This window comes from Monodelphis domestica, chromosome 1 (genome assembly GCF_027887165.1).
Source record: "Monodelphis domestica isolate mMonDom1 chromosome 1, mMonDom1.pri, whole genome shotgun sequence".
NCBI classification, from domain to species: Eukaryota; Metazoa; Chordata; class Mammalia; order Didelphimorphia; family Didelphidae; genus Monodelphis; species Monodelphis domestica.
Window position 1 is genome coordinate 99,561,261 of NC_077227.1, and position 15,317 is coordinate 99,576,577.

Genomic DNA, 15,317 nt, shown 5'->3' on the forward strand with positions numbered 1-15,317 from the left:
AAAGTTTTATTCTAAATTTTGGCTTTCATCTCTACTCTTTGTATTTGTTAAAGAGACCTGGCCCAAACTACTTTATGCTCCTCCTTTGATGTCTCCCTAATTTTCCCCAGGAATAAATTTACCCAAGCTCTAATGACTTCCCTATGTATTTTCACGTGGCCATTCTGGTCCAAAATTATTGGACTTAGGAAACTTCAAAGAAAAATAAATTTGATTAATCATATTATTTAATCAGGCAACAGAAAATTTAAAAACTAAGAAAGGAAAGTTTTTTTTCAAACTTCTCTTGATAAAAGTCTAACAAACAAAATCTATAAGGAATCTAATACAATAAATGTATTAGATTTAAAATGAACTTCAACTATGCATTTTTAAGAATATGGGTAATTTTCAAAAGAAAAAAATGCAAACTATAAATTGTTATATGAAAACTTATTCAAATTAAGAGAAATGTAAATTAAATAATCAGGTCACTTCCAATAAAAGTTACTAAAAAGAATGACTTAGAAAAAATAGCAAGTCTGTGAAGATTGGAGTATAAGTTATTAAATTATTAAAATATCTATTTTTTTCTTAAGGATAAGTTGAAATCACTTGAGAAAAGTTAATAAGTAGTTCATATCTTTTCATGCAGTGTGATCCCACTAGTGGGGTCAGGAAGAATGGCACCAAAATATTCCTAACAATGGTATTTGTGGTAGTCAAAAGCTGTAAACAAATTATATGTCCATCTTTTGGGAAATACTGAACAAAATGTTCCTGAATATAATGAACTATTACTATTCCATAAAAAAATAGAAAGTCAAAATGCAGGATTTTTCTGCATAATACATTGAAACAGTTTACAAAAACATTAAATTTTTTGTGTTTTCTGACAAATTTTCAGCAGAAGATATAAAAATAAAACAATAATCTTACTTATAGGTGTTACTACATATAATTTTACTTACTCCAAATTTCATGTACATGTTTACATATGTGAAGATATAGAAATATGCATATTATACAATTAAATATGCGTATATATACACACTATATATAATAGTCTCCAGTTTTAAATTCATAATCAGAATAAATATAAACATAATCAGAAAATTATGCCCAAAGGAAGTAAATTATACATAGGAACCGAAATGTCTATAATATTTTTTTTTAATTAAAAGAATAATTTTTTCCATTTTCTTAAGTAAAGCAATTGTAAACACATATTCAGGTTACAAAGGAACAAAAAGAGAGATACTATAAGGAAAAATATTGATATTTAGAATCGTAACATGAATCACTGTTATTTAGAATAGTAAATCACCAGTTGTGAGAAAAAATTCATTTTTCCTTACTTAAATAAACATGACTTTCTTAGCTCCCAAAAATTTTGTATAGCTCAAATAAAGCTTACTTACTAAATAAAATACTGCACTTTACTTTTGATGCAAACAATACTAAAATAATATCCTAATCCAAACAATCCTAATAATATCCAAATATCCTAAAATAATATAATTTAAGTAGTAAACCTTATTTTTCAATACTTTTACACATCTCCAAAGAAAAAACTTACACAATTTCAGCAGTTGTTGGTATACCCCAACTGCAGAAACAACTTGAGGAAACAGCTGTCAATAGAGATTATCCTCCTGAAAATATAGAAGCTAATTGTAAATAACAAAAACAAAAACTTATTATTGAATTTATGTTTTTCTCAGTTGAAAAAATTCTCTCTTTGAAATGAAATCAAACTATCCTGAAAGAAAAAAACAGCCTTACCTGTACATTGTCCTCCATTGGTAGGATCTCCATAATATCCTGGCATACAGTCCTGACACTGTTTCCCTGTAGTGAGATTTTTACACTGCTCGCACACATTATTATTGATGCAAGTGCTGTGTCCATTACACTGGCAAGCTGGAGAGAACAACATACAAAATTCTCAATTTTTCTCTTAGGATTCTGCAGGAACTATGAAATCAATAAATTGGGCATTTAATGAAACTGTGAATGTATGAATGATATAATTTTTTAAGTCTAAACAATAAAGTTAAAACATCATTCCTAAAATGTCATTTTTAGGTCTTTGATTTAAATTCCTGTTCTTCCTAGATTCTTCACATTACTAAAAGTATAAACAAATATATTATAATTCATTGTGTATTTAGGATGTACCTTATATCATCCAAGATGCAAAGTTTAGAAATTGAATGAAAAATTTTCAAAAGTATAACTGATATGTGTAATTATGATTTCTAAATGATTGATATAAAAATTTAAAAGATCATTATAATATGAAATATAATTATACTAAAGAGTTATAATTCACACTTAAATTACAGAAATGTATTTTTAAAATAAGACTATAGAATTTGGTAGTATGAAGTATAGTAATATTAAAGCTAATGAAATTTGTATTCTTTTTCATTAATATAAATATTTACTTAATGTTGGAAAATTTTATTTTTTTAATATTTACCTAACATTCTAATAATATTCATCAAACATCATGAGATTGACCATAAAGGATACTTTTACATTTCAGTTTTGTGCACATTGCCTATAATATAAAAGGCAGCTAATACATCATTACTGACTAATTTTATCTCTGTCTTTCTACTGTAGGCATCCTATAGATCCTATTTTCCCTTGGAATTCATGTATAATAAGGTTATGGAGTAAAGAACATGGGAGAGGCTACTATGCTGTATTGTAATAGTTCAAAGATATATGCTTGTATCAATGCAAATCACAATACTCTATGACCAAAGAAAACTTCTGTTAAAATTTCTGTGGCCAACTAGATTATGTGATACTCTGAACTTAAGTAGTCTGGTTCTTAAAAATAAAGCATTGTCTTTTTCATAAGAAGCAGTTTAGTGCAGCAAAGGGCAAAAATAGTACTTAGGAAAAGTTATATTAACTGATAAATGACTTTAAATGTTGTGTTGGTCAGAGATAGACATTTTCATGTCTCTCAGGAGTAGAAAGTGAGCTTTGTTTTAATAAAAAAAAAAACCTATTAAAAAGCAGAAAACAATTTTCAAATAGGATTTCAGCAGTTGGACACAGAAAATAGATTCTTGTGAAAGATGTATGGTGATGAATAAATGTCCCATTTTATTTAAAGAGTTTGGTTTAAAGGAGAGGAAAAAAGAATTTTTATTTATTAAAAACTGAAAATGTGAGTACAAAGTAACATAGGTTCAAGGAAAAATGAAATGATGGACCATTTTGAGAACTTAGAGCTCTAGGACATTGTTTCCCCAGCACATTTGCACATAACTGTTTTTAAAACTTAAAGAGATTAAAACTCACATAAATGAAAAATGATATAATTGTTTAGAGACTCAGGGATGATGAATAAAGAGTGTCAATTTTATAGGGAAAATTTGGTAATTTCTTACTTTTTAAGTGAAAGGCAAGTCACTGAATGCTAGAAGGCTCCAATATAAGTCATTGAAAAAATATAGGAAGGCTGAATCTGAGTCTGAAGAGCGCAGAACCTGGCAAAAGAAGATTTAAGAAATAGCAAGGAATCACAATCAGCTCTCCAAGAGCTGTGTGAAGAAGTAGCCAACAGTAAGATGATAAATAGGTTCAGCTACATGACATCTGATTGCTTAGAGAGAGGCTCTCTTTCATTGGAGACACTTCTCTGGAGCATTCCCTAGAGCTTGAGAGGTGGTGAAATTTCCTAGAAATGTTGGCTTCTCTTTGCTATAGCCTTATGCTGGCGGAGGAAAAAGCAGAAAGGGGAATTTTTTTTTTGACACTTCTGTAGAGGGTTTAGAGGCTAAGAATTAATCAGACTAAATAGAATGCTAGTGAATAAAAAAGCTGGTTCGATTTGTTTGTCTTGCCTAGAAAACTAATTTAGGCTGCTTTCTTATGTGCTCTGTTTTCTACAGCTGTATTGGTCAACACAGAGTCATGGCAAGTGAACATCTAGCTAGGTCTGGACAACAGGGCCAGTTGGTCTCCAACCTGAAGAACTATGCAATTTTCAACTAAAAGGAAATGGCTATTCAAATTAATACTGCAACACTTTCTCAACATCCTTTTAAGAGAGATTCTAAATTGAGTGGGCTCATTTATTATGAAATTGGATTAAGAGAAGAAGGGAAGCTTTCTCCAAATGGAAAATTGGGAAGACAAGAAGATAAGCATTAGCAGAAAAATGGTTTCATGTGTAATCAATGTTTCTTGAAGAGACCAATAGCAACAAATCAAACCAGAAAGAGGTGATCCTAAACACATGGGAATCCTTCCTTTCTGTACTTCTCTGCTTGGCTCCTGGGTGTGGTCATCTTGCTCCACAGGCACGGAATGCATTGGCTGGAGAAGGCGATCCATGTTTATAATGTATTTTATTTATATCTTCACTTCACTCATGTGAGCACCATGACATTACTATTATTTATAGCTTCATTGCTAAATAAAAGTTTATAGCTAAAATTTTTTTAAATGTTATCTTTGTGAGTGATTGATTTCTGTAAGAAGAGGCTCAAGAGCTTAGTTGTAAGTAGGGGGAGTATATTATCACACAAAAGGGCTACCCAAGAACCCTGAAAGAATCTGGTGTAACCACAGGGTGACAGTTCTTCTATGGGAAGCTAGACCTACCAGTGAGTAAGTCACCCAGAGAATACATACGATGTTTGTATTCCCATGTGAGAGACTTATGAGATCTTACATGATGGGTGACCAAAATGTTACACTTAAATGGTAACCATCCAATTGGTAACTATTCCATATTTGATACTATTACTATTTAATTGTATCAGTCAGGATTTGTGATGAACTGTCATGGCCAGACTCATAGGGCTCTTGGAGAGGGATTATAGTACATGTACATTAATATTTCAAAAATCCACAGATTCTTTATCTAGCAACTTCTTTAATTGAGAACCCAAATCCAAACTTCAAATTAAAGGGAAAAATGCTAATGAGCATCACAAAATGCAAACCCTTAAGCTCATATACTTTTCTGAAATGCAGCCCTTTAAAGCCTACTCCCTCAAACATAATCCTAACAATGAATAATTATCCAACCCTCTAGAAAGTAAAAAACAACCTAGAAAAGTAAGGGCAACAAATAAATGCTCTCACACTGATAATTTAACTATTTAATTCAATAAACATTTCCTTAATTATCTACCATATCCTAGATGCTGTAAATACAAAGATAGAAACAATCAGCATTCACTTTTCAACCTGCATACAGATAATTGAATAGAAAATATATACAAAATAAACAAAAATTATTTTCATGATTAAGAAGAAAACACATATCTCCTCCAAGAGAAAGACTTCAAGTCAGGAACAAAACCTGAGATAAATCTTTAAAGGAATAAAGGGATTACAAAAGATGGAAAGAAGTAAAAGAATTCCAGGCATGGGGGCTGGCAAAATCCACAGGGACAGAATAAGGAATATCATGGATGGGAAACACCAAGTAGGTTAATTTGGAAAAAAATGTAGCATGTATGAGGAAGATAAGTATGAAAAGGCTGGAAAGATTTGCTGGAGCCTATGAAATGTTTTAAATTTTGTATTTTACCCTAAAAGCATCAGGAAAACAATGAAGTTTTTTTTTTCTGGTTCAAAGTTCAATTTATTTTACAGACTATAATCCTCTATAAAAACCTATTTTTAAAGACAATAAGCTTGTTGATGAGGGAAAAACTATTATTTTTATTCTCTATCTCATCATAAATGCTAATTCTTTTTTCTTGCCATTTATTTTTAATTTTTATATGTAATGTAATATGCAACATAACAATAGTATGATACATATGATTGTTATAAATATGTGATAAATTAAATAAATATGCTCACCCAGGAGAAACAAATTTTCATATTAACTACATCTAAAAATTTTTGCCTCATTCTTTGTTCCCCTTCTCACCTCTCCCCAAGAAGGCAGCTGAAATGATATAGGTTGTACTAAAAAAGGATATACACTACCATAGAAAGAACAGATGAAACTTGAATCAGATGAAAACATACTGTTCTTCATTCTATTTCCTCAATGAATTATTCCCTATTGTAAGCAATATACATCTTGTTTCACTGCATGAGGAAATGGGAAATGCATATTTCATGATAATATATGAACAACATATATCATACCACTGAAGCTTTTTAAACAAGAAAAAATATGCAAATAATTGATGAAGTCCACACCCATCAGATTGGCTAATATGACCCAAAAAGGGGGAAAGGATGAGGAAAACTTGGGACACTAATACACTGCTGGTGGAGCTCTGAACTAATACAAGAATTCTGGAGAGCAATCTTGAACCATACCCCAAAGGCCATAAAATCATGCATACCTTTTAACCCAAAGAAATAAAAGAAAAAGGGAAAGGGAAAGGACATATGTGTACAGAGATATTTATAGAAGCTTTTCCTGTAGTGGCAAAGAACTAGAAACTGAGGGGATGCCCATCAATTGGGGAATGAATGAACAACTTCAATATATGGTTGTAATGGAATACTATTGTGCCATAAGAAATAAGGAGCAGGGTGAGAAATCTGGAAAAACTTACATGAACCACTGAAGAATGAAGTGAGCAAAATAAGAGCATTGTATACTGTTTCAGAACTATTTTACAATGATCATCTGTAGAGAACTGAACTATTATCAGCAATGTAAGGATGCAAGGCAAACCCAAGCAACTCATAATTAAATAGTATCCATAGACACAGAAGGAATTGTTAAAGTCTGAACACAGATTGAAACATACCACTTTTCATTTTATTTCCTTCATGAGTTATTTCTTATATGTACAATTATATCTTCTTTCATGATATGGAGAATATGAAAATATTTATTGTGTGACAGTAATGATACAACCTATCTCAGATTATTTACTATCTAGGAAAGCATAGAGAGGAAGGAAGAGAACTGAGATTTCAAAATTTCAGAAAATAATTACTGAAAATTATTTCTTATATGTACTCCAAAAAAGTAAAAAGAATAGATCTCAAAAAATGAGAAAGTCAAGTCAAAGTGGCATGCATTTTTTAGGCATCTACTATTTTCCAAGCACTGCTCTAAGCTCTGAAGATTTTGTGACAAAGAAAGGCAAAAAAGCCCCTAATGGGGCTCACGTTCTAATAGGAAAGACAATATATAATAACTATGTATCCAAATAAAATAATTAATAATCCTCAAGAGCAAGACACTAGCAGCTGGGGGACTGGGAAGTGCTGCATGAAAATGTCAAGATTTAAGTCAGACCATAAACATTTATTTACCACTAAGCTGAGTCTTGAAGCAAGCCAGAAAAGCCAAGAGGCAAAGATGAAAATAAAGAGCATTTCAGGGGGACAGCTAGGTTGCTCAAAGGATGGAAAGTTTGACCTGGAGAAGGGAGGTCCCACATTCAAAATTGGTCTCAGACACTTCCTAGCTTGTGATCCTGGGCAAATCACTTAAACCAAATCGCTTAGCCTTTACAGCTTTTCTCCTTGTAATCAACACTTAGTGCCCATTCTAAGATTAAAAAAAAAGAGCATTTCAGGAATGAGGGATGCCATTTATGCCACAAAGACATAAAAATAACAGATGGAATCTCCTGGAGGAGGAGGAGGAACAAGTAAGTCATTGTAACTGAATAAGTTTGGAGAAAGGACTAAGAAGTAATAGCACTGGAAAGGTAGAAATGGTCCAGGTTATGAAGAGCTTTAAATGGCTTTATATCTGATGGTGTACACAGGGAATTACCACAGTTTGCTGAGTAGTGTGGGACACATCTGTGCATTAGAAAAATCACAGTGGTAGCTGAGTGAGAAGATGGATGGAGTGAGTTTGAGGCAGGGATAATAGTTAGAGGCTATCTAACTATCTGAGCTATCTGAGCAAGAGGCAGGGATAATAGTTAGAGGCTATCTAACTATCTGAGCTATCTGAGCAAGAAGTGACAAGGATTTCAACTTGGGTGGTAGCTGTGTGAGGAACGAAAAGGGGACTCATACAAGAGTAGAGGTAGAAATCACAAGATTTAGCAATGGATTGGATATGTGGGGCAAATGAAAGCCAAACAAGTTCCAAGTTAAGGTTATTATTATGCTTTTCATAGTAATAGAGAAGTTTGAAAGGGGGGGGTGGAGATGAGCAAGAAAATAAGTTTTGTTTTGAACTTGTTGAGCTTGAGATGACAATGAGATATACAATTTCAAAGGTTTAAAAACTATATAGTTCAGGTCTAAATGAAGTGTCATCATGTTTTACTAAAAGAAAAATTCATCCCTAGTTTGTCCAGGTTTATCTCATGGCACTATCTTTTATAACACCTTCTAGGTGAATTGAAAGTCTAGCTGTTCCCTGAGATAGATATTCCATCTCCTGCCTCTGCACATTCACTTAAGCTATCTCTTACTCTGGAATGAACTCCATCAATATCTCTTTTGGAGCTGTTCTTTTATGTGGTCTCATTTTAGGTTCAACTCTTCATCAGCAGTTAGGGCACACATCTAAAATTGCATTTTATTCATTTATTTGTGTAAATGTGGTAGCACTCCCACTGTTTGGGGTTGAGGACTATTTGATTTTTATCTCTGTATCTCAAATACATAGGATAGTACTTTATACATGGTAGATGAATAATAAATCAGTTTAAAATTAATGATTCCACTGTATTGTACACCAGTCAGAACAAATACAGAAAATCATATTCAGTATTTAGAGACAGAGTTTATGAGACACACTGAGGAACTAGAGTGTATTAGCTTGAGGGTGACCAGAATGTTGAAGAGTCTAGAAACCATAAGCATAACGGACATAAACATGGATTTTAAGCTTCAAAAAAAGAAATCTTGGAAATATATAAACAATAGCTTCAAATCCCTGAACTCTGTGATACATAAACAAAGAGTAGCTAGATAGACGGAGAAATATATAGATATCAGATATATAGAAATGGATGACAGAGTTAGAAAAATGTTGATATATATCAACTGATATATATATGTATAGATACATATAGATACATGTAAAAACTTTTATCTAACTCCCAAAGGCAAATTAGGACTAAATGATGGATGGGATCTGTTATCTATTAGTTTTAGCTTGTAAGGAAAAATATTCAGGCAATGAGAATTTTTTAAAAATGGAATGGTTTACCCTATTAGGAAATGAGTTCCCCATAATTTTAAGTGTTAAACTTAAATTAGATTTTAGAAATGCTATAGAGATGATTCCAAAAATTTCTGGGAAGTTTTCATTTGCACAGTCTGTAAAGCCTTTTCCAAATATAGGATTTTATGTAAAGCAAAACAAAGCAAGAGGAGAGATGAAAATGGAATATAGTCAAAATGGGCCCTATGTAGTTCTCTAAAATAAAAGTTAGTAACAAGGTTGTTTTCACTAGAAAGGCAATTAGGTTGATTTTTAGTAAGAATTAGTCTCTAAGTAAGAATCTGAATCTAGGAAAGAATATTATATATTTCCTTTTGGAAGCCTATTCTGGTGTCTCATTATTAAAGCCATAACATTTCTGAATTCAATTCTACTAAATAATTTGGGTCATATATTAAACCTAGGCTCCAAGTGAAAAATTTATAGTACCTATTATAAATAAAATGAGGGTGGTTCATTTGAGCACAAATTGAAATCACTTTACATGTGACAATTTCATCATGCCATTCTTACCTGGGCAATAGATAAAAGACCATTCATAATTTTTCTCTTTGGGGCAAAGATTTGTGTCAAGGGTCATTTCACTGGTATGCATCCCAACAAGTTTCATGGGTCCCCTTGAAGAGCCTTCAATACAGTGTCCTTTCCCTGTGTTACTAGGATCATTACACCAACCACATCCAGGTTGTTCTAAACACTGTCCACATGTTCTTAATCCAGAACAATTCTGGGCTGTATAAGAAAAATGTAATTGTAACAAACATTAAATGGCTTTGTAATTCACTTTATAGAAAAAACTAACATAAAATCTCTTCAGATTCTTTCCAAGGTAAGCTAAAAAGAGATAACTATGAAACTACAATAAAATTGTAGTCTGTTGTTAATCTTCATTTTAAGGCAATAATATCCCAAAGTAGCAGCTATAAAAACAATATATCAAAATTAATTAAAAAACTAAAAAAGTGAAAAGTTAAGAAAGTTTGCTATGTTGCATCATGAGGGTAATATTACTGTAGTTTAAATATATATATATATATATACATACATACATATATCTCCTTTCTTAAATTTTTAGGAAGTTATTAGATTGCATAGTTATATATCATAAAATAATGATTCTCAAAAGCAATGCTGAATTTCATGGCATCAATTAACATTTTTCTCCTATTCATCTAAAAATATAAAAGTTTTAACATAATTTCTTAAATAGTTATTCAACATTTTTAAGAATATAATAAATCATATACATCATTCTGGATAGATCTACAAGTAGATATATCAAATGACATAAAGACAAACAGAAAACTGTTTCTTTTATACATACCAACACCCAAGGCCTAAGAGTTTATATGCACATTTAATAAATTCTTGTTTTACTGACTTACTGACTGTCTGAAATTAGGCTAAACAAGATGAACTATGTCATGAGAAAGTTTATAATTACTGAGGAAACAAATACAGGACTATGTGATTTATTAGCAAGTCATGCAATTACAGTGTAAATTTTAGATTTACTCCACCCTGCTTAGTCTTTAGAATTTTGGCAACCAGGAATGTATACACCCCTACTTAAGCATTAAGTGTGGGGGAGGAAGGTCTATGACCCACTTGAGCTAGCAAATGACAAATCAGAAACAACTGATTGATCCCCTTGGCCATCCAATGCCAAGTTTAAGCCATCATTGGTACACGTGAGACACAGGAAGTGATGTAAAGAACTACCTTTATATTTCACGTCACTTCCTGTGAGAGGAACTTGGCAGTGGAACTTGACTGTGGAGGAGCTCAAGCGTGAGACCTCAGGCTGTTTCCTTTAGACTGTCATGGGATGAGTATAAGGCTTACTTTCCTTTCCTTGGCTTTTTTGGAAGTACAAGCTTCTGAGGAGGTCCCTCATCTTGGAGGAGGCCTTGTGGCTGGAAACCATGCTAGATTTAATCCTCTTCTCCCCCCTCCCCTCCTTTGGCTGGGGCCTCTGAACTCCTGCCTAGTCTCTCTCTTTTTCCCTATCTTTCTTGCTTCCTTAATATCTTCACTCTATTGTAAATAAACCACCATAAAATTCCATTCTGACTTGAGTATTTCATTGGGATTTAGAATTTAAATCCCTGGCAACCAACTAAAAATATATTCAACCCAACCATAAGTTTTACCCCTAACAACATTACAAATTGGGTCCAGGGTATCTTCAGTAGGCACAAGGAACCCAAAGACATTTACAAGGATTTTTATAATAAAGTACAATTACTACTTTTGGCAATTACTATTTTAAAATTTAGGGACCCTCCAAAGTTTGGAATTTGACAGATTACATGTACCTATATCCTTCAAAAGTTAGTGATACTATATAAATTATTTCCCCAAAATTACATGACTTAAGGAAAACTAAACTTAACTCAAGAAAATGAGACGACCGCAGCAGCTGCACAAAATGTCAATGGTAATAGAAAATGGAGTTGTTTTGGTTTTTTTAATTTTCCCTTTTGATCCACAAGAAGTTTAACCTCCTAAAGATCACTAGCTGTAAGTTAATTCTATAAAATTTTTAACATTGTCCTGGTGAGCCAAGAACACTTGCAAGAGACTCTCTGAGACCAGCCTGATCAAGCTTTAATATACAAAGTCTAAAAAGAATTACTGACAGAAAACAATTAGGGTCCATTTACCAAAAGTGCCTACCAGACCATTTCCCTGGAGCTAAATAAACAAAGGGATTCCACTAAGGTGTCTCCTGGAGTCAGTAGTTGTGTTTCTAGTATCACACGTTGAATTTTTTTTAAGTCTTGTTTTTTCATTTCTCCTGATCATCTGATTCAAGAGCAACATAATTGGTTATTCAGAGAACAAGCTCCTCCCCGTGGGGTCATAAGATCTAGAACCAGGTGATTTTATGACCATCTAAGCCAATGAATCTACTTGAAGGGGATTGATAGACTCACTTGAAATTTGGGGCAACATATCGGTCTCAAAGGACAGATCTTTAGTTGTCTCTTCTGGCATAGCAATAGCTCTATATGGAATAAGAGATAAAGGAATTTAACTGATTATTATGTTATCAGTAGATAAGATCTTGCCTCTTTTGGGGCATTTGTGCCACCATGATGCCGTATCTAGTGGACATCCTTCCTACTGGTCCTCTGGTGTTGTAGAAGTCTGATATCAAAGGGGCCAAATAAGTGATTCCACAGATACCACGTGCAATGGGGGAATTTTGAGGAATACATCTTACTGCTGCCAACAGAAACATACCTGGGCGCTAAAAGTCCCCAGAGAACTTTAGATGGTAAGAGCAGCCATTTTGCAATGTGCTCAAGAGGTCTCTAGTATCCTACTGGGGTAGTTGCTGCATGTAGCCAAGACCTCAAAGGCTCCCATTAAAGCACCATTTGCTGTGCCATTGTTGGTTGTTAGCAAGAAAACCATCAGTTGGAGTAGTATGATTATGAGAAGCAGTTCTATGCACAGGTATAGTGGTGCAAATAAAAGGATCTCCTTTATAAATTTTTGGGAACACTGTCAATGCAGTTTGAAAACAGTGCCCAAATTTAGAACGGTACTCATTCCCTCTTGTTTTAACACAAAACAGGAAGGTGGGTAAAGGTGATAGTACTGGTAATGAAATTCTACTACTTTTGCGGACAATGCTGAATTCATTAAGAACTACAAGGAAGCTGTCTATTTCCTACGTCAACAAATGGGAAGACTTGTGGCTTTGTCAATTAAGATTTTTATTATTTTTCAATTATAAAGTATTCTGCTAGTAGACATGGGGTGGAAAGGACCTTCAAGCCAAGGGAGTGTGTTGTCACTTCCCTAAATCTGTAGTTCTATAACAATAACTACCTGATTTTTTTTGTATTTCAGAAAGGTATCAAGTCTACATATATTTCAAAAGAACTTTACTTTTTAACTTAATTTTAAAAGTTTACTAAAACATTCCAGAATTTTCGATTATGTGAATGTAAATTGACAGAAGAAAATTTATCTTAATGTATGGATTTTCTGTTACTGTTGTTGTTTAATTAAATGATCCTAAATATCACTCCTTTTGAAAATTTTAGAACCAACTCAGGATTTCTTAAATGTCTAACAAACTATGCCTCATGTGTTTAATTTTTAAAAGCTTAAGACTAAAAGAGAACAGATATTACAAATAATTTTTCTTTTGAGGAGATTTTGTAATGGATTTTTAAATACCTATTTAAAATGTATAAATTTTTTAAAATATATTTCTGGTCATTGTAACTCACAATGAATCACAATGATGTTGAAATCTGATTTGGTGGAAGCAGTGTCCACAACATTGAAATAGAGATCCATAAATTTCAAAACTGTGCATGATGCTCATTCATAAAAGTACATTAAGTTAGAAAAATGTTAACAATTTGATATCTTAAAACATCTAACTATTCTGTATATGCTCAATCTAAAAACAATTTAAGACTAAAATTTAATATGGCTTCATTTGAACAGCAATGCACTTTATTTTCTTGAATATGATACTATGTCAACTTTTACTTTCTATTAAAATCTTGTTAGCATCAATTAAATGATTCAGCTAAACCCATTTAAAAAATAAAGATTTTACTCTTATTCTTTTTTCAATTAAAAATCTAAATTTCCATCCTAAAACTATTAAATGATAGAAACATCTTGAGAAACACATTCTAGGTAATTTAAAAATGGATATGATTTTTGGAATGTTTCTGGTTATAGTAAGTCACAAAGGTTGCATAATGAATCATAATGAGATAAGAAGCAGCATTGGTGGATATGGTGTCCATATCACTGAAAGCAGAGATCCATAAATTTCAAAAACTATATATGATGTTCGTTCTTTAAATATACATTAAGTTAGAAAATCCAAACACAATTAATTTGATTTCTTAACATTTCTAACATATGCTTGATTTTTTAAAATTTTAAGACTAAAATAGATGTTATATTTTTTCTAAAAACTATAGTTCTAACATTTTAAAAAATCATCTAGATTTTGCAAATTAAAAGTAGTTATCTTCTGTATTATCTTAAGAATGTGATGATTGTAAAGGATAATTTTATCATTTTGACTTAAAAATCTAAATTAATTGGTCACCAGGGAAAATCCCAAATAATAAAATACCCAAGTCAGCTGGAAAATATGGTGAGTTTAATTAATATAGAGAGAAGGAAATAAGGAAGAGAGCAAGAGAGAGAGAGAATTTAAATTGCTCCAGCTCAGGCTAGGCCAGGCAGGAGTTAAAGGTGTTGGTCAAAGGGGCCTCCCTGAGCCCAAGGGAAAGGGAAGTTAGTCTTATCACTCACCAGGAGACCGATGCAAGGAAACTGAGTGAGCTCCTTCAGGCTGAGTTGCCCAGGCTGCTCATATAGACCTTTTCACCCTTCTGTCTCATCCTCTAAATTTTCACATCTGCCAATTACATCAAAGGTTTTCTCCAGGACTGCCCATACTTCTAGTTCTCACCTTCTTTGATTAGATTTTTGAGTTACTTAACACTTCTTTGTTAAGTTCACCATTTGTGAGTTACTTGACCTTTTGTGATTAATTTAATCTTTATATTTACTAAACAGCTTTTTGTATTAGATCTAAAAATAGACTTAGCTTAAAGTTCTAGCTTCACTATAAGGTGAGAACTAAGTATCTTCATTGTTCAATCAGGAGATTACAACTTTATCTTCCCCTAAAGTACATCCAAGTAGTATGGAGTAATTTCCAAGTTCACATAATGAGATTATAAACTCCTAGAGAACAGACTTCACTACCTCTTTACACTATGATATTTTATTGTTGTAGGAGAAATAGCATTTAAGTCAACACTTGCATAGACCAGAATTCAAATCTCTCTTCTAATGCACATTACCTGATGTGACCCTTGGAATGCCATTTAATGTCTCAAAAATTTCTTAATCAGTAAAACTAAAATAATAATTCTTATACTACCTATCCTCCAGCATCATTGAAAAAAAAAGTGCCTTGTTGTGAAGAAATTACTTTAAAGCACAACATGAACATGAATCACCTTTTTTTGACAACCATGACTCCCTTGGCATATGGCAAAAGACTATGGTAACTCATTGTTCAATAGTTAATTTCATAAATGAAAGCATGCAACATTAAAAGATGCATATAAAAGCTACTGTATTAGGGTATAGGAACAGTGATCAAAAAACTCTGATCTAAGGA

General features: G+C 32.5%; 1 protein-coding gene across 3 annotated transcripts in view; it reads right to left on the reverse strand.

The window, feature by feature from the left end:
* Window positions 1-15,317, reverse strand: part of ATRNL1 (attractin like 1) — a 1,148,868-nt gene that overhangs the window by 922,188 nt on the left and 211,363 nt on the right. For all 3 annotated transcript variants that reach the window (XM_001377496.5, XM_007478946.3, XM_056803697.1), the window contains exons 18-19: window positions 9,647-9,865; window positions 1,765-1,902 (exon numbers count right to left, since the gene is read on the reverse strand). In XM_001377496.5, the coding sequence (XP_001377533.4) occupies window positions 1,765-1,902; window positions 9,647-9,865 (357 nt within the window). The remainder of the gene's footprint in view (window positions 1-1,764; window positions 1,903-9,646; window positions 9,866-15,317) is intronic.